Source organism: Neoarius graeffei, chromosome 16 (genome assembly GCF_027579695.1).
Source record: "Neoarius graeffei isolate fNeoGra1 chromosome 16, fNeoGra1.pri, whole genome shotgun sequence".
Taxonomy (NCBI): Eukaryota; Metazoa; Chordata; class Actinopteri; order Siluriformes; family Ariidae; genus Neoarius; species Neoarius graeffei.
The window spans coordinates 52,645,662-52,665,275 of NC_083584.1; the positions used below are offsets into that span (position 1 = coordinate 52,645,662).

General features: G+C 43.0%; 1 protein-coding gene across 1 annotated transcript in view; it reads left to right on the plus strand.

Moving 5' to 3' along the window:
* bop1 (BOP1 ribosomal biogenesis factor) overlaps positions 1-19,614 on the plus strand; it is a 137,562-nt gene that overhangs the window by 46,670 nt on the left and 71,278 nt on the right. The window contains exon 3 of the mRNA XM_060943161.1: positions 9,796-9,951. Within this exon, the coding sequence (XP_060799144.1) occupies positions 9,796-9,951 (156 nt within the window). The remainder of the gene's footprint in view (positions 1-9,795; positions 9,952-19,614) is intronic.

The following is a 19,614-nucleotide window of genomic DNA, read 5'->3' on the forward strand; positions in this document are numbered from 1 at the left end:
TTTGAAACGGATGTCCTAAAGATTTCTGGCTCCAGTTTATCGCTTGCTGCGCTCCAAACCACGTTCAATGATTGAAAGTTTAGGTGATTCACAACTGTTCAGAATTATAAAAGGAGCAAGTTGCCGCGGGCATTTGTTTCAAATTTTCCCCCACTCTTTTTTCCCTCGCAGACCACAGCATTTCATCTTACAGCACAGTCGATTTATCGCAGCTCTCACAGCAGAAATATAGACACACACATATTATTTGTACTCTGATTTTACTGAGCAAGGAGCAAAACTAGGGAAAGCATTAGAGTCAGGGGAAAGATGCACATGTACAGTGTCAGCATGGTCATACCCCAGGGTAGTGGGAGCTCGGTGGTTAAGATGTTGGACAACTCCTTGGAAGGTCTTTAGTTCAAATTCCCAGCACTGCCAAGCTCCCAGTGCTGGGCCCTTGAGCAACACCCGTAAGGCCAAAATATACTTACACGGACACAGTGCACGTGATGTAAGTTTCATCATCAGCACAGTTTTTTGTCAAATTTTGTGTCCTGCGCATGTGCGACACTGAGTGTGCAGTAGTGCGCCGATCATGGGAGGGGCTTCAGGGTGCTGTAGCTACCATGAGGATAGCTGTAGCACCCCCAAAAGATTTTTGTGGTTCATTTTTATCTACCGTTGGCCGAAAGGCCCAAAGGGGGATTATGTCATGGCGATTTCTGTCCGTCCGTCCCGGGAAGGGTGCTCACCTTCTAAAATCAAACCCTCTCATGATTTTTGGAGGAATTTCACAAAACTTGACAGGGTTCTTAGTTATATGTCAGGAATTTCGTTAAATTGGGTCACATATTACCAGAGTTACAGCCCTTGATTAACAAAATTATACTTTGACAATTTCATGAGTGTTTTCGTTCTGAAATCAACTCCTTTCACAATTTGTGGACAAATTTTACCCAACTTGATGAGGCACTGTTATATGTCGGTTGTACGCGTATTGTAATTTTGCTCAATTTGGTCGAATTTTACCAGAGTTTTGGCCCGTGATTAACAACCTTGTACGTTCACAATTTCATGAAGGTGCGCTCGCCTTCTGACATCAACTCCTCTCTCAAATCTCATCTCATCTCATTATCTCTAGCTGCTTTATCCTGTTCTACAGGGTCGCAGGCAAGCTGGAGCCTATCCCAGCTGACTACGGGCGAAAGGCGGGGTACACCCTGGACAAGTCGCCAGGTCATCACAGGGCTGACACATAGACACAGACAACCATTCACACTCACATTCACACCTACGGTCAATTTAGAGTCACCAGTTAACCTAACCTGCATGTCTTTGGACTGTGGGGGAAACCGGAGCACCACGGAGGAAACCCACGGGGAGAACATGCAAACTCCGCACAGGGGCTCGAACCCGGACCTTCTTGCTGTGAGGCGACAGCGCTAACCACTACATCACCGTGCCGCCCCTCTCTCAAATTTTGGACGAATTTCTTGAAGCTTGGCAAAAGGCCTTGTTATATGACGGTAATACGCATATTGAGATTTAATTTCGTTTGTGAAAATTTTCCCAGAGTTTTGACCCTTGATTAAATAACTCTGACAATTTCATGAGGGTGTACGTTCTTCTGAAATCAACTCTTCTCACAATTTGTGGAGGAATTTCACCAAACTTGGCAGAAGGCTTCGTTATATGACAGTCATACGCATATTGAAATTTCATTTAATTTGGGTAAATTTTTCCAGAGTTATGCCCTTGATTATTAACAAACTTGTACTCTGGCAATTTCATCAAGGTGTGCTTGCTTTCTGAAATCAACTTCCCTCACAACTTTTATCCCCCGCTGGCTGAAAAGCCCGAAGGGGGATTATGTCGTGGCAAGTACCGTCCGTCTGTCCCGGGAAGGGTACTCACCTTCTGAAATCAACTCCCCTCATGGTTTTTGGAGGAATTTCATGAAACTTGACAGGATTCTTTGTTCTATGTCGGTAAATACGCATATTGCAATTTCATTCAATTCAGTCACATTTTACCAGAGTTGCCAGTGGGGGATATTGTGCTCTCTGAGCACTCTTGTTAATTTTTAACGTGTGAGGACTATAATTTGAAAAATAAATGCATTAATAAAACAAACCGATTATTTTTAGACTAAAAAACATAAAGCCAACACAAGTGATCTGATTCAGCCAGTGGGTGCAGCAAGCTTTTGACCTGACTTTCACGTCCTGTTAACCTGTTGGTGCAATTTTTTAAAGGTTGTAGCATTAAAGCAGCATTAGCTCGATCATAATGGAATGATTTTTAACTTAGTAAACGTCCACGTGTGGAGACTCAATCAACAGACACGTTGTTTTGTTACTGAAGATATCGAATGGTCAGTGCATGATTTTATTTTCCTCTGTTGCCAATTATAAATTTATGCATTTAGCATTTGACGCACATATTCCGAGTCCATATAGTTATTTCTATGCAACACTCCTTCATATAACCTTAGGTCTGTGGAGCAGAATACTGTTGATTCATTAGTCAGAAAGCATTTGTAACTGGCAGTATGGGTTTGTGATCTTGGAATCTGAGGCTGCAATGTGCACAAACCTCTGTGTTTGGTGCTGCTGCTTGTGTGAAAGCCCTGGCCATGGATTAATTGTGTAAAATTTTATATTCAGAGGTGTGTTTACGTAGGCTGGCTTGTGAACCTTGCATCTATATCCCATGAGCTGAATATCACGCCTTGTGTTTAATACAGAATGGCATTTTAACCGTCATGGAGTGGTGTATGTGCTTGTGTCAGGGGCCTTGCACTAGAAATTAGAAGGGCGCACTGCGAGCTCAGACCTCAGCCAAGGCCAAATCCGACAACGTTGCTAAAAGCGAAACTAAATTTGTTGAGCCGCCCTGTGAATCGGATCCGCTCCAAAATTTCACAGGTTCTTCCTTGGCCCATGCCACACCTTTCCACCAAGTTTAATGAAAATCAGCCTTGTATTTTTTGTGTAATCCTGCTTACAGTCAGGCAAACAAGCAAACTGAAAGCGTAACCTCCTTGGCAGGGGGAATTAAACGGTGGCAACTGGAACATTTTAATGTGGAAACCCTAAATTTCAGAGCACCCTCACTGAAAGGCAAGACACCTCATAGCACCAGCAACAGAAAATCTCTGGCGCCCATCCAGTAGTGGTGGTGCGGATGTGTTCAGCTCGTGTGCTGAGATGCGTCCGCAATAGCAAACACTGCGTAAATCAAGTTTACATTGGAGACAGCCATGTGTATATCCATGCCTGCATTTGTGTGAAGTCATGTCCGTGGAAGTGTGCTTCAACCTTTAACCCAGTAAGTCAGCCCTTACTGTCTGTATGGAGCTCGTGCACACGTTCTCCCCATCTTCATATGAATTTCCGCCTAGGTTTCCACCTACCTCCCAAAAACACGGCAGCGGCCGGGTTGCCGAGATAAACAGCCCCAGGGTGTGAATGATGTCCTTACAATGTTGTGGACTGGCCTCCCATCCAGGGTGTATTCCTACCTCACACAGTGACTACGTTTACATGCATGTCCAAATCGAGCTGCTGTTGGTAATCAAGCAAAGGGTCCCAGCAGGGGTGCCAGAGAAATCCAATCCTACATGCACAAGTGAAATCGGGCTATTGTGCAAGGTGCATTGTGCACCCGAGCCACACGTGGCGCTACACGCCCCATTGTGTTGGTACACTTCCGGTTGTCGTCATGAAGAAGAGCTATAGTGTTGCCAGATACTGCTGACGTTTTCCAGCCCAAAACATGTTCAAATCCGCTAAAATGCACTTAAAACCCCCAATCTGGCAACACTAGCAGTTCCGTGTTCAAGCTGTTAGGCTTGCTCTAACAGACTATGGCTACAAACTGTCCGGCGCAGACCACTGTTTTGTAAGACAACTTATTTTGCACAATAATATTTTTCTAAAGTTCATTTTTTGCTTACAAAAAAAAAAAAAATATATATATATATATATATATATATATATATATATATATATATATATATATATATATATATATATTTTTTTTTTTTTTTTTTTGCTTACAATTTAACTTGTGTTAATAAACACACAAAAAGTTCAATTGTTTTGTTTTTATTGACATTCTTCAGATGTTGGACATATATATATATATATATATATATATATATATATATATATACACACACACAAATACAATGACTTGTTTATGTACACAATTCACAGCTATGCAACAGCTGTACAGATGTATTTGGTGATACAGTAAGTGAGCTAAATTTTAACAGTGCAAACAATGCCACAAAAAGAAAAGATTCATGCCGTTGTCATGATTCGTTGTCATGCCGACCGAGGCTGTTGTGTTTCCCGCTTGTGGTCTCGTCACTCGTCACTTCCGGAAGTAGCTCGACAACTAGCTCGATGATACATGCACAAAGTAGCTCGGCAGAAATCGCATAAACTAGGTCGTGTAGCTCGATTCCGAGAAATCAAGTTCGGTTCAATTTCAGCCGAATTAAGGTGTATACATGGCATTTTGAACTTTGATTTCAGTCGAGCAACAGCAGGAATTCGATTCTCTCTATGTGCATGTAAACGTAGTGAGTGTTCCCAGGATAGGTTCTGAATCCACCATGACCCTGATCAGGATAAAGCAGTTGGACAGCATGAATCAGTGAGATGATTACCTCGCCCATGATGGAGTAAGCGGGACGAGGTATTGTAATTCGTGCGGTTTGTGTGTCTGTCTGTTAACTCTCTACCATCTAGATGGGTGTACTGATTGACTTCAAATTTTCAAGGTAGGTGGGCAATGGGCTGTAGATTTACCTGATTAAATTTTGGGGGTAATCGGGTCAAGGTCAACAGAAAGGTCAACCTTTTGTTCAAAAGAACATATTTTCCATTATAACTCCAAAACGGTTGCCGATAGACAGATGTTTACTATAATGAGCCTATAGGAACTCCCATATGGCCTTTCATTTGGCACCATGATCTTTGACCTGAAGTGACCTTGAAAGGTCAAACTCAAGGTCATGGATTTTCAGAGGGCTGTAACTTGAAAAAGGTTGATGGTAGACAAATATTTACCATTTATCAACTTGTAGGAAGTGCCATATGGGTTTTCATTTGGTACCATGAATGACTTTTTGAAATATCAAACTCAAGGTCATGGATTTTCATAGGACTATAATCTGACAGCTGATGATTATGAAACCTTACCATTATCTACATATAGGTATAAAATACACTACCGTTCAAAAGTTTGGGGTCACCCAGACAATTTTGTGTTTTCCATGAAAAGTCACACTTTTATTTCCCACCATAAGTTGTAAAATGAATAGAAAATCTAGTCAAGACATTTTTCTGGCCATTTTGAGCATTTAATCGACCCCACAAATGTGATGCTCCAGAAACTCAATCTGCTCAAAAGAAGGTCAGGCTACGTTTACATTACGTCGAATCAGCGGATCATCAGATTAACGTTCTTAAAATGATTCGCGTTTACACTAAAACCGTTAGCCGTGCACACAGCAACGCCAATACGCGGATACGCTCGGCTCCGCAGGCATCCTGCGCTCCAAATCACTCCGCCCTGAACAGCGAGTGCCCTCTGGAGGGTGCGCACTCCGGCCCTGTGCAGCTCACAGAGCGCGCGAGTGAAGTGCACAAGCCGCGATTCAGGACTGAGCCGCTGTGTGTGTGATCCCAGCACATATCACTTACCACTTGCAAGCGGAAGGATGGCAAGCCTAAAGACAATCATAACTACACAATGGGCAGTATTTGCATCAGTATTTGCAGTATTGTCATACTTTTATACTCTTTAATGAAAGGTGATACAAGGCGGAAGTCCGCGCCATTTTTCAGCAGTCGCGTCACATGACCAACGCCAGCGAATCAGGAAGGTGGATGTCACAGTGACGTTGTCCAATGAGACGCCAGCTAGAGCTCAGCACAGCGTATCCGTGTATTCTTAATGTTTACACAGCACCGGAGCTGACACGATCTGGATTGAATACGTGGACGCTGGCGGATTCCCGTTTCCAGGCGGTTTAATGTAAACGGACAGTGCATCCGCGAAGAAAACGAGACAGATATGGTCTAGTGTAAACGTAGCCTCAGTTTTATAGCTTCTCTAAAGAGCTCAACTGTTTTCAGCTGTGCTAACATGATTGTACAAGGGTTTTCTAATCATCCATTAGCCTTCTGAGGCAATGAGCAAACACATTGCACCATTAGAACACTGGAGTGAGAGTTGCTGGAAATGGGCCTCTATACACCTATGGAGATATTGCACCAAAAACCACACATTTGCAGCTAGAATAGTCATTTACCACATTAGCAATGTATAGAGTGGATTTCTGATTAGTTTAAAGTGATCTTCATTGAAAAGAACAGTGCTTTTCTTTCAAAAATAACAACATTTCAAAGTGACCCCAAACTTTTGAACGGTAGTGTAAGTGCTGTCGGGCGAGGTTTGTTTAGCCTGGCAACACTTGTTATCGAATGTGTTGCATTAGTGTTTGAAGCAAACCTTGTTTGAAATTTAGAGCTCCAGGAGCAAAGTTGGTGACAAGTGGATATGTTTCTCCACGTTTAGTCCATCTACCTTGCTAGAAAGAATTGTCAAGCGTGATTGTCCCCTTTTACTCATTCCTTTAAAGGTCTTTAAAAATCCTTTTCACCTTGTGTTTAACTTTTCAGGGAAGGCTAGGAAAATAGCCAGTCTCCCAGGTTTCTGGAGGCCATTTCTTTTGAAACGGCTCAGCGATCTTGATGTGGATTTAACTGGACATTAGGGAGGAAGTCTTTCACTTAATGCTGCGTTCCAAAAGATATCAGGACACCCCAGAGTCATAAATTAGTATAGGTTACTCACCTGCCTCTCACTGCCACCTGGGACACGCTGGAGCTTAAACGTCCCTTTGATGCTTGCGTCTGATGCCTCTGCTTTTCCTGAGCAAGTGACTTGCTGAATAAAGGTCAGTGCTGTGGGATTTCATCCACAGTGTCCCTGACCAAATGCCCTGTGTGTAAATCACATGGAGGAAGTTTGTGCAATAAAACATTGCGCACTGTCATACTGCCATGAAGGAGATTGGATTTAAGACTGGGAAATGAAGAGGAATGTGATTTCTGATGTTGTTTTTGGTGGACAGACCTCCACATGCATTTTTAATACAACCAGACAGTCTGTATTGTCCAAAAACATGAGGTTTAAATAAAATAATCATTGTTTATTATGTTATACATGTTTGTTTTTATTATAATTGCTGGTTGATTAGCTGGTCGACTCATGCACTCGAGCGGAGGGGGGACACTGACACTGCGATATCCAAGACGGGAGCCAGCAATCCATCAACATCCGTAAACGTTTCCCCACAAATCCCACCTCTTGCACTTAGGCCAAGTTTACATTAGACCGTATCTGTCTCGTTTTCTTCGCGGATGCACTGTCCGTTTACATTAAAACGCCTGGAAACGCCAGGAAACGGGAATCTGCCAGGGTCCACGTATTCAATCCAGATCATGTCTGGTCCGGTGCTGTGTAAACATTGAGAATACGCAGATACGCTGTGCTGAGCTCTAGCTGGCGTCGTCATTGGACAACATCACTGTGACATCCACCTTCCTGATTCGCTGGCGTTGGTCATGTGACGCGACTGCTGAAAAACGGCGCGGACTTCCGCCTTGTATCACCTTTCATTAAAGAGTATAAAAGTATGACAATACTGCAAATACTGATGCAAATACTGCCCATTGTGTAGTTATGATTGTCTTTGGGCTTGCCATCCTTCCACTTGCAAGTGGTAAGTGATATGCGCTCGGATCACACACACACAGCGGCTCAGTCCCGAATCACTGCTCGTGTGCTTCACTCGCGCGCTCTGTGAGCTGCGCAGGGCCGGAGTGCGCACCCTCCAGAGGGCACTCGCTGTTCAGGGCGGAGTGATTTGGAGCGCAGGATGCCTGCAGAGCCGAGCGTATCCGTGTATTGGCGTTGCTGTGTGCACGCGAATCGTGTATTGGCGTTGCTGTGTGCACACTAATCGTTTTAAAAACGTTAATCTGATGATCCCCTGATACGGTCTAATGTAAACCCCACCTTAAATTGTTGCCATCAACCTCAAGCAGTTTGCCTGTTGGCAGTTAAGATGCACATTACGGAGACAAATGCCCACCAAAAGAGACTGGTCTGAACATCAATCGGTGTATAAAAACAGCCCTGCAAGAATGTTTCTCAGGTGGTACGGATTTTGTATGTTTTTAACGTCAGACAGGCAGGCCAGTTTAGCACCTGTACTCACTCTCTTACTGTGGAGCCATACAGTTGTGTCAAATACAGTTTGGCATCATCTTGGTGAAATAATCAAGGCCTTCCCTGAAAAACATCATCTGGATGGCAGCATATTGCTCTGAAATGTGTAAATATCATTCAGTATTAATGAGGCCTTCCCAGATGTACAAGCTACCCATGTCATGTGCACTAATGCACCCTCATACCATCACAGATGCTGGTTTTTGAACTGTGCACTGATTATAAGCCGGATGGTCCCTCTCCTCTTTAGCCTGGAGGACGTGGGGTCCATGATTTCAAAAAAGAATTTCAGATTTCACTGTAAAAGAGCTCGGGCCCAGAGAAGTTGGCGGTGTTTCTGGATATTGTTTATATCTGGTTTTAACTTGCATTTGTGGATGCAGTAATGAACTGTGTTCACAAATGATGGTTTTCTGAAGTGTTCCTGAGCTCATACACTGATTTCCACTACAGACACGTGTCTGCTTTTAATACAGTGTCTCCTGAGGGCCTGAAGATCACAGGCATCCAATGTCAGTTTTCAGCCTTGTCTCTTGCATAGAGATTTGTCCAGATTCTCTGACTCTTTTAATGATATTATGTACCATAGATGATGTGATCCCCAAATTCTTTGCAGTTTTACATTGAGGAACGTTATTCTTAAATTGTTGCACTGTTTGCCCACGCAGTCTTTCACAGAGCAGTGTGAAAGGTGAATTTTTTAAAATTTATTTATTATTTTTTAAAGCTGATTTAGGGCTGGGCGATATGATGATATCGTGATAAATTACGTCACGATACTATTTTATGAGAAGTGTAATTATAAGTTAGTTTTATGAATAGTAATAAACAAAGAATTGAATAGAAAAAGCTGACTGTAAATAAAAGTATCATCAAACTCCGTTTAAAAGTTCTTTATTTTTACAACTGTAATGCAGTGCTTCTCTATTGTCGGCAGTTTGTGAGCTATTATATCATTCCGATGTCTACAAGTATTGACGTGATGCATTTTTCGTGTCACCCAGCCATGCTGTAATCTGATTACAAACAGAATTGATTAGATTCTACACATAGCTATGGTAACCCAATAAATTTCTTCCAGATGTTTGTTAAACAGGAGTGTTTTAGGCTCCTGTAGCACTGATCACTCCATTTAAATTAATATTGTTTGGATAAACTTGGCTCGTCTCATTGAGTTTTTGCTCTTGGTTCCAACCAGCTTGCAGTGAAGTGACAGAATCGAGGACGAGGACTCTCGCAGTGCTTTTTATTCAAGGTGGCTCCTGGACACAGTCAGGACATAAACCTGAACCCCAGCTGTGGAGAACATCTCTGCTGCTAAACTGCTAAACATTTTACCAGTCGTGTCCTCTTGGGGAAACGTTATGTTTTTAAGTCTTGATTTCAATTCCGTCTGAAAAACTTTTGATTACACTTTTGTTTTGTTTTTTGGGCTTTTTTGGAAGTGCAGTGAAATATTTTATTAAATACTTACAGACTTTGTTGTGGCTTTTTCTACAGACCGACAAAACATCCAAGAACAGAAAGCTGAAGAAGGAAACGCATACTGATGGAAAGGATGAAACGGAAGAAAAGTGTGTGAAATCGGACCGAGCCAGTGGCCTTCATGTGTCCTCTCAGGTGGACGAGTATGATCAGGACACTTCAGATGAAGAGGTGAGGAGGCTTACAGGTGTATTTACTGTTTATTAAAGGCATTAAATAAAAATTGCCAAACAAATTACAACCCCGATTCCAAAAAAGTTGGGACAAAGTACAAATTGTAAATAAAAACGGAATGCAATGATGTGGAAGTTTCAAAATTCCATATTTTATTCAGAATAGAACATAGATGACATATCAAATGTTTAAACTGAGAAAATGCATCATTTAAAGAGAAAAATTAGGTGATTTTAAATTTCATGACAGCAACACATCTCAAAAAAGTTGGGACAAGGCCATGTTTACCACTGTGAGACATCCCCTTTGCTCTTTACAACAGTCTGTAAACGTCTGGGGACTGAGGAGACAAGTTGCTCAAGTTTAGGGATAGGAATGTTAACCCATTCTTGTCTAATGTAGGATTCTAGTTGCTCAACTGTCTTAGGTCTTTTTTGTCGTATCTTCCGTTTTATGATGCGCCAAATGTTTTCTATGGGTGAAAGATCTGGACTGCAGGCTGGCCAGTTCAGTACCCGGACCCTTCTTCTACGCAGCCATGATGCTGTAATTGATGCAGTATGTGGTTTGGCATTATAATGTTGGAAAATGCAAGATCTTCCCTGAAAGAGACGTCGTCTGGATGGGAGCATATGTTGCTCTAGAACCTGGATATACCTTTCAGCATTGATGGTGTCTTTCCAGATGTGTAAGCTGCCCATGCCACACGCACTAATGCAACCCCATACCATCAGAGCTGCAGGCTTCTGAACTGAGCGCTGATAACAACTTGGGTCGTCCTTCTCCTCTTTAGTCCGAATAACACGGCGTCCCTGATTTCCATAAAGAACTTCAAATTTTGATTCGTCTGACCACAGAACAGTTTTCCACTTTGCCACAGTCCATTTTAAATGAGCCTTGGCCCAGAGAAGACGTCTGCGCTTCTGGATCATGTTTAGATACGGCTTCTTCTTTGAACTATAGAGTTTTAGCTGGCGACGGCGGATGGCACAGTGAATTGTGTTCACAGATAATGTTCTCTGGAAATATTCCTGAGCCCATTTTGTGATTTCCAATACAGAAGCATGCCTGTATGTGATGCAGTGCCGTCTAAGGGCCCGAAGATCACGGGCACCCAGTATGGTTTTCCGGCCTTGACCCTTACGCACAGAGATTCTTCCAGATTCTCTGAATCTTTTGATGATATTATGCACTGTAGATGATGATATGTTCAAACTCTTTGCAATTTTACACTGTCGAACTCCTTTCTGATATTGCTCCACTGTTTGTCAGCGCAGAATTAGGGGGATTGGTGATCCTCTTCCCATCTTTACTTCTGAGAGCCGCTGCCACTCCAAGATGCTCTTTTTATACCCAGTCATGTTAATGACCTATTGCCAATTGACCTAATGAGTTGCAATTTGGTCCTCCAGCTGTTCCTTTTTTGTCCCTTTAACTTTTCCAGCCTCTTATTGCCCCTGTCCCAACTTTTTTGAGAGGTGTTGCTGTCATGAAATTTCAAATGAGCCAATATTTGGCATGAAATTTCAAAATGTCTCACTTTCGACATTTGATATGTTGTCTATGTTCTATTGTGAATACAATATCAGCTTTTGAGATTTGTAAATTATTGCATTCTGTTTTTATTTACAATTTGTACTTTGTCCCAACTTTTTTGGAATCAGGGTTGTATTACATACACCTGTGTGGTTAGTGTTATAACATTTACCCTTTTGTTTCAGCCATTTCTTTTCTTTTTTTTTTTGGCACCCATTTTCCACTGTCACAAATGGGAAGACGTTTCTTAAAAAGCTTTCGAGAAGAAAATGAAAACTGATTTGTCTAGTAGACTCACAAATGTACAAAAATGATGACCGGAAGAAATTATTAAGGCAATATTACAACTAGCATTAGGAAATATCATTCACATACACAAACGGTCAAACGTTTGCACACACCTGCTGATAGAAAGATGGCCTTGCTTCATTTTTACTATTTTAAAGTAATGATGACATCAACGCTGTGAGGACACATGAGGAATTATGCAGTGACCAAGAAAAGCATTGGCCAAATCAAAGCTTATATATTATATAATGTAAAAAAACATTTTATTTATTTTACATTTCTATCGTCCTTCCTGATGAAGCTGACACACTTAGCATCTTCTCCAGCAGCTTTCTGAGCGAGCTGCCCAGGAGGCTTTTCTCCAACGGGTTCAGCACTTCTTCTTCTTCTTCTAAATTCCAAATGAAAATGACTTACTCGTGTAAACACTTTCATTTAAAGGTCGACTGCCTTTCAGATTTTTCAAGTGTAGGTCATGAAAAGAATTTTCCCTGACACCCAGTTATTTTTGTTTAGTGGGCTGAAAGCTACTGAATTCGAATCACAGACGTCCAATTTTATTAGTTTTTTTTTAAATAGAACAAATAATGATTTTAGAGCCACGTGGCCCTAAATTCTGCTATTTTTTCCTGCTTCACCATGACCCAATTCAAGATACTATGTCATGCATGATGTGGTGAGCTTTCCTCGCTCGCGCAAGGCGTTGTGGGATACAAATTTGAAACAGGAGAGAAAAATGGAGGACGCGAGTGTGCGAACGGAACATGAAAGACCAACTACAGTAACAGAAAGTGAGAAGAAAAGACGTTATGTTATATACGAAGGAAAGGAAACGCAGGACCAAACTAATAAATATAGGCGGTCAGCGAGCACCTCGGTGTGATCAGCTGTTCGTTTAGCGACAGAATGATGGAACTGTCAGTGCACGCTCAAAGGTAAACCTGTAGATGGCAGTAATGCAACACTGTGGATGCCAGCTGCCGTAAAACCCAAAAGAAAAAGAAGAGGAGAAGGTAAGCCTGCACATGTGCACACGGACTTCATCCGTCTGTCTGTCTGTGACGTGAGTGATTTCATGCATGTAATTTGCTAGGGAATCCCCTCAAATTAAATAACTTCCCAGTTACAGAATGGCCTGTTTTTGTTTTGTTTTTTGGAGATATTACAGAAATAAGCCTTTATCACAATGACCAAATTTCCAAGGCTTTTATACTACACTTTAATACTTTTGTATTACAGCCACATTTTAGAAGGAAAGCTTTTTATGATACAAATGTAAGCATAAAGATAAAACTATTTTGAAATTCAACGAGCTGTTGGGTTTATTGGCCATTTAGTTGTGAAACATCTCTTAAAGTGCCATTCCACCATTGGATGTATTCTTTGGCATAAAATACAATATATTTTGACAACATATATAAATGGTATCACTAGCTAGAGAAATCTTTTAGCTTCAAAATGATATATCAAACATAATTTTTTGACAACGACAAGTATATTAATTTTGCAACCAAAGTCACCTACCCTTTTAATTTCCGTGCGTGATGTCATCGGCAGGTTCCCCTTCTTGTGTGCCACGTGACGTGTGACGTGGCACATATTATCAGCAATGGCGGACAGAACGCGATAAAAATAATACCAATAAATCTAGCTAATACCAATAAATCTAGCTAACTGAAAGATTAACTCAAAATTTTTCGCAATTTTTTTGGCCCCCATATACGAGGAGAAATGACTCTCTCACTTTGGGGGTTTCCTGGTCTAAAAATAGACCGACACGTGGTACACAAGAAGGGGAACCTCCCGATGACATCACGTTTCACTACCGCGCGGAAATTAAAAGGGTAGGTGACTTTGGTCGCAAAATTAATATACTTGTCGTTGTCAAAAAATTATGTTTGATATATCATTTTGAAGCTAAAAGATTTCTCTGTCTAGTCATGTCATAAAATATATTGTATTTTATGCCAAAGAATACATCCAATGGTGGAATGGCACTTTAAGGTGAAGAGGAAAAGCTAGAGATGGAGTTTCAGCAGCCTAAACAACAGCGTTCAGACCACTCTCTACCTGGAGTTACTGCTTTTCTGTAAAGTCTGTATTAAATTGCTTTTTCCTCAACTTTAAGAGGCCTCCAGAGTTGTGATGCAGACCTTCTTTCATTACCAGGAGCTCTGTGACTTCTCATATTTGCATGTGGAGCCATTAAAGAATTCTTCCTTTTCTCTTTAATTTAAATGCTCCATTGAAAATCATTGAACCTTGGCACACACACACACAGGGCCGGAGAGCCTGCCAGGCTGTACAACCTAAACATGTCAGCCATCCAAAACTCTTCTTGGCAGTTGCCTACCAAGCCGGAATGAACTGTTAACAGCGGCCTTGTTTTTGGGGTCGGTGCCTGCTTTGTGTATTTGGGGTGGATGGGAGTTGGCGCCCAGCTTGCTCATTTTGTCTGTAAGCACTGCACATTTTTCACAGGTTGTGCAGGTTGTTGCTGGATATGGCGCTATCTGTATTCCTTCATGTGGGCATCTCACTGTTACACACTTGAGACGACAAATCGTTTGTTTTAACTTCATCAAGCTCCTGAGCTGTTAAACTGTTAAACAGTGAAGTCAAAATAAATGATTATTAGCCTCACATTTGCAATAGTGACTTGCCCACAAGGAGGCCTACAGATGATGTGTTGTATGGGTGCTCATATAGAAGAAGGTGCTGTACCTGGGATTGTATGCATCATATTTCTCACAGGAAGAACCCTCTTCTAGGGTCAGTGCTTGTGGTTTTGGAGCTTAAGTTGATCCGATCCGCTCAGTGTTCACACTGCGTGAGCTAGAGTTTCCAGGACACTACAGGCCTCTGCATGCTCTTGCGACAAGGCTTTCGCAGATAGCTTTTCGCAGACAGTTGTAATTTATCATTGAGCGGGGGAATAGGCGTGCGCGATGTTATTCACCGGCACAACGCAAGGGGGCGCGAAGTCGCTAGGAGTAGTTGGTGGGTGTGGTTAGTGGAGTGTTTATCCTCCGGTTACTTATAATGACTAGAACTTTTTTTTTTTATAATGACTAGAACTGGAGTCGTATAGATGTACGTACTTCCTCAATCAACCGCTCTTCATGCTGCTCCATCTTCGCTCGTGTTTTTAAAAATGCCGGTCGTGAAAACAAACCAAACCGGGAAAGTAGGGAAGCGGAAGTGCGTGTACAGCGGATGTAGAGTGGACCAATCGGAGCCCTCTGGTCTGCGAGGCTTCTGCGGTGGTCACAATTTTTGGGAGGTGCACGCAGAGCGTCTGCGAAGGTGGGGGGGCTACGCAGACACTGTCTGCGACACCGTCTGCGAGGACTGGGTTGTCAGCATAAATTGGCCTTACCTGTCCAGAAGCTGTAGACGTGTTCACCTGGTCTCATTTCAGGCTTCACTCCAGACAATAATAATTTTGTACATTCTCTGCTTTGGGGTGGGTTTTTTTTTCCCCCCTTAGTTTTTGCTCCTTTTCCCCAGTAACATTTGTCGATGAGGTAACTGCAGTATCCCCAAATATATTTCACTTTACTCCGATAGGGTTGTTTATCACAAATCGGGTCTGCAGTGTTTGTTTTTGCTTCTTTCCCATCAGACGATAGCAGGAGCTTTGTCTTTCATTAAACCCTGTACTTGTCTATCCCTTTCAGCTTCTGCTTCACGTGTGGTTACGGGGAAATCTTGTGACATTTTGGCCCCGTTAAATTAGACCCTTTCTTTGCCTGGGGAGAGTGGATAAGATCAGCTCTCAGTCAGTCCCTCTTTGGATCTCGGCACAAGTTGTCTACAAATAAAACTCCAGACTTCCAAATCCCCAGTTTCAAGCCTTCCTCCTCTTCCACCCGCCTTTGTAATAATGGGCTGTTTCCTGTGAGCAGAGTGTAGAGGGAATACGGGCAACTGCAGTGCCTGTCCAAGGCCTAGCCGGCAGGAAAGGAGCTCCCCCCACCCCCCGGAATGGCTTTTCCATGTGCTCAGCAAAATGAATGAAGACACATTGCGGAATAAGACTGACTGTGACTCCGTCTTCCGGCCACCGAGCAGCTACTGCAAGAAAAAAAAATCCTGATTGTTACCAGGAGCTGTGCACAGCAGAGGCGCAGGAGGGTCATTTGAAATGTTTGTGTGAGCATGCATAAGAGGGAGTAACGTATTCATACAGAGAATTTGTCAGCTCTGAGAGAAGCAGCTTGTCCGAGTATGAGAATGTGGTAGACGGTCACGCAGGTGGCACTGCATCTTTATTGAGCTATTGGGAGTGAGATGGTATTAGACATCCATCCATGTGTCAGGGTATCAATATGCCTGATAAATCTGGATGAGCAATAAGTAGAAGGTTGGTAGGGCAACTTCCTGACGCAATCGTTTTACCTGTGCCAAAGATGAAACTTGGCCTTTTGATATCTGATGGTTCAGAGAGTGAATTCATTGGAGAACAGAGATTTGCATTACATTACCATGAATCATAGCCATGTGAACATGACTAATAGCCACCTCTGCTAGTTCCCCTGAAGTATTCACACATCCATCCTTCCTTCCTTTCCTCCCATAGCACAGTGGATTTTCCTAATGTCCTATTAGTCCTTCTTCACACTTCATACTGTGTTGAACTCTGCTGAAAATCGAGCAGTTCATCGTTGTTGTTCTTGCCACTGGTCATTAGAGCATCTGAGTTCTGTTTCCTGCTGTTCTGCAGACAGTACTTCTGAACATTGTAAGCATTTCTGATGCTGTGGAAAAATGAACGATTCATCGGTATCCAGTTATGAACTCTACGGGCCCATATCATAATGCTTCCACCTTTGAACTTTTACTGTAGGTGCGTTGTTTGTTTGTTTGTTTGTTTGTTTGTTTGTTTGTTTGTTTTTAGGGTCACATGCAGAACTAAACATGGCGCTTTGAAAAATTAGGGTTTGTTTGTTTGTTTGTTTGTTTGTTTGTTTGTTTGTTTGTTTGTTTGTTTGTTTGTTTGTTTGTTTGGGGGGAGGAGTCTCATCTGAGCACACTACGGTCTGCCAGTAATCTACAGGCTTCTCCAAATGTTCTGTAGCAAACTTCAAACAGACTTATGTCTGTGAAGGTTCAGAGTCATCCAGGTCATTGTAAACCACAAGTGTTAAAGAAGGCAACTGGACTTGCTTGAAATCCTTGAAGACGTTTCACCTCTCATCCAAAAGGCTTCTTCAGTTCTGTCTGACTAGTGGGGAGTTCCAGGTATTTGTCCTCTAGTGGACCAAAAGTAGCCCTAAGGAGAGTCATTGAGGTCACCTGGGTTGTTGACCTGCTCAGTCATCCTGTAGGTTGTTAGGGTCACTTGAGGCTGGGTGTGAACGGTATTAGCAGCCCAGAGGGTCGTTAGGGTGATCTGTGGGTTGTTGGTTCTCTCTGCCATCATGTGAGTCATTGAAGTCCGCTGTTACCCCTTTTCCACCAAATCAGTTCCAGGGCTGGTGCTGGTTCACAACTCGTTCAACTTGCGAGCCAGCTGAGAACCAGTTTGCTTTTCCATAGCTTGCGGTGCTAAGGGAAGCCACGTCATTCCGTCGCTGTATACGTCAGTTACGTTGCTACCTTTGCATAAACCTTGGTGCAAATATCGAAGCAAAAACAACACGGAAGAAGCAGCAACAACAACAATAATAATGGATGACTTCACGTTTGTACAGCTGCTGCTTCTCATCGCTTAAAAATGGCGATCTTTCGCGGTCTTGTTATTGTTGTTGGCTCCCCCCCCCCCCCCCCCCCCCCCCCGCTGACATAAGCGGTTCTTTCCTCTGGCCCAGCAGAGAGCTGGTGCTAGCCTGGAACCAGTTTTTCTGGCCCCAGAGCCAGTTCTTTGTCAGTGGAAACAGAAAACCCGGTTCCAAACTAAGCACTGGCCCCGAACCAGCCCTGGAACTGATTTGGTGAAAAAGGGGCATGAGTCTTGGTGTGGATGTGTATTCAGTTTTCTGAGAAATGTGCCAAGGACTGCGTTGTATGTGGCTGATAAGTGGTGTCTCAGACCACCTCCTCTGTTCAGTGATGGTCGTTCCAGATTGACGAAGATGGCTTCTTTTACTCCTCTTTCAAACCACTGGTCTTCTCTGGTTAAAATGTGTACATTGCAGTCCTGAAATGAGTGTCCTTTGTTATTGAGATGAAAATAGACTTCAGAGTCCTGGCCTGAGGAACTGGCTCTCCTGTGTTGAGCCATGTGTCTGTGAAGCAGTGTTTCATTTCCCCAATGTACAGGTCTGTGCATTCCTCACTGCATTGAATTGCATACACTATATTTGTCCTGTTTTTGAGTCTGGGTATTCTGTCCTTAGGTTAGACCAGTTTCTGCCTTAGTGTGTTACTGAGTCTGAAGTGTACAGGGATGTTGTGGTTATAGATGATCCTCCTGAGTTTCTCATACCCCTTTTCCACCAAATCAGTTCCAGGGCTGGTTCGGAGCCGGTGCTGGTTCGCAACTCGTTCAACTTGCGAGCCAGCTGAGAACCAGTTTGCTTTTCCATCGCTCGTGGTGCTAAGTGGAGCCACATCATTACGTCGCTGTATACGTCATTATGTCGCTGTATACGTCAGTTACGTCGCTGTATGCGGAAGTTACGGCGCTACGTTTACATAAACCTTGGCGCGAATATCAAAGCAAAAACAACACGGAAGAAGCAGCAGCGGCAACAACAATAATAATAATGGATGACTTCGCGTTTGTACACCTGCGGCTTCTCGTCGCTTAAAAATGGCGATCTTTCGCGGTCTTGTTATTGTTGTTGGTCTTAACAACTCTGCCCCCCCCGCTGACGTAAGCGGTTCTTTCCTCTGGCCCAGCAGAGAGTTGGTGCTAGCCTGGAACCGGTTTTTCTGGCCCCAGAGCCAGTTCTTTGTCAGTGGAAACAGAAAACCCGGTTCCAAACTAAGCACTGGCCCCGAACCAGCCCTGGAACTGCTTTGGTGGAAAAGGGGCATCAGATAGTCTGGGAATGACAGCGTTCTTGCATTTGTTGCAGTTTTCTTCCCTGGCCATTATGTTTCTTTTTCTGGTCTTGATGAAAGCCCAGTTGGGATACCCGCACTTCTGAAGTGCTTCCTTGATGTGTTCTCTTTTCCCTCTACCGTTGTAGGAATGTTCTGAAGCCCTGTGATGTAAGATCCTAATGACCCCCAATTTGTGTTCTCAGCTGACTTCAATGACTCACATGATGGCAGAGAGAGCCAGTGACCCACAGATCACCCTAGCGACCCTCTGGGCTGCTAACACCATTCAGACCTGGCCTCCAGTGACCCTAACAACCTACTGGATGATTGAAAGGGTCGACGACCCATGTGACCTCAACTCTTTTTAGGGTTGCTTTTGGTCCACTAGAGGATAAATACCTGAAACTCCCCACTAGTCAGACAGAACTGTAGAAACCTTTTGGATGAGAGGTGAAATATCTTGAAGGATTTCAAGCAAGTCCAGTTGCCTTTTTTAATATCTACGGTTTCAAACAGGCTTCAGCATGGCCTTTTCTTCAGTAATGGACTCTTCTGGGGTGAAGTAGATTGAATGGAAACTGTGGCTGTGTAGTGCAGCTCTTGCTGCTTACACCTCTTTCTAGAGCTCTTTTCGAGTGCTCCTTAGCTCTTGGGTAAAAAAAAAAAAAAATCTTGCGAGGAGCTCCTGTGTGTGGCAGGTTATTGGTTGAGTGAAGTTCCTTCCACTTTCAGATAATGGTCATGATTGTGCTTATAGGAACCTTTAGGAGTTGAGAAATCTGTCCGTAACCAGTGCCATTGTTCTGCTCCTCAACAATATTGTTGTGAAGGTCTTGGAAAGCT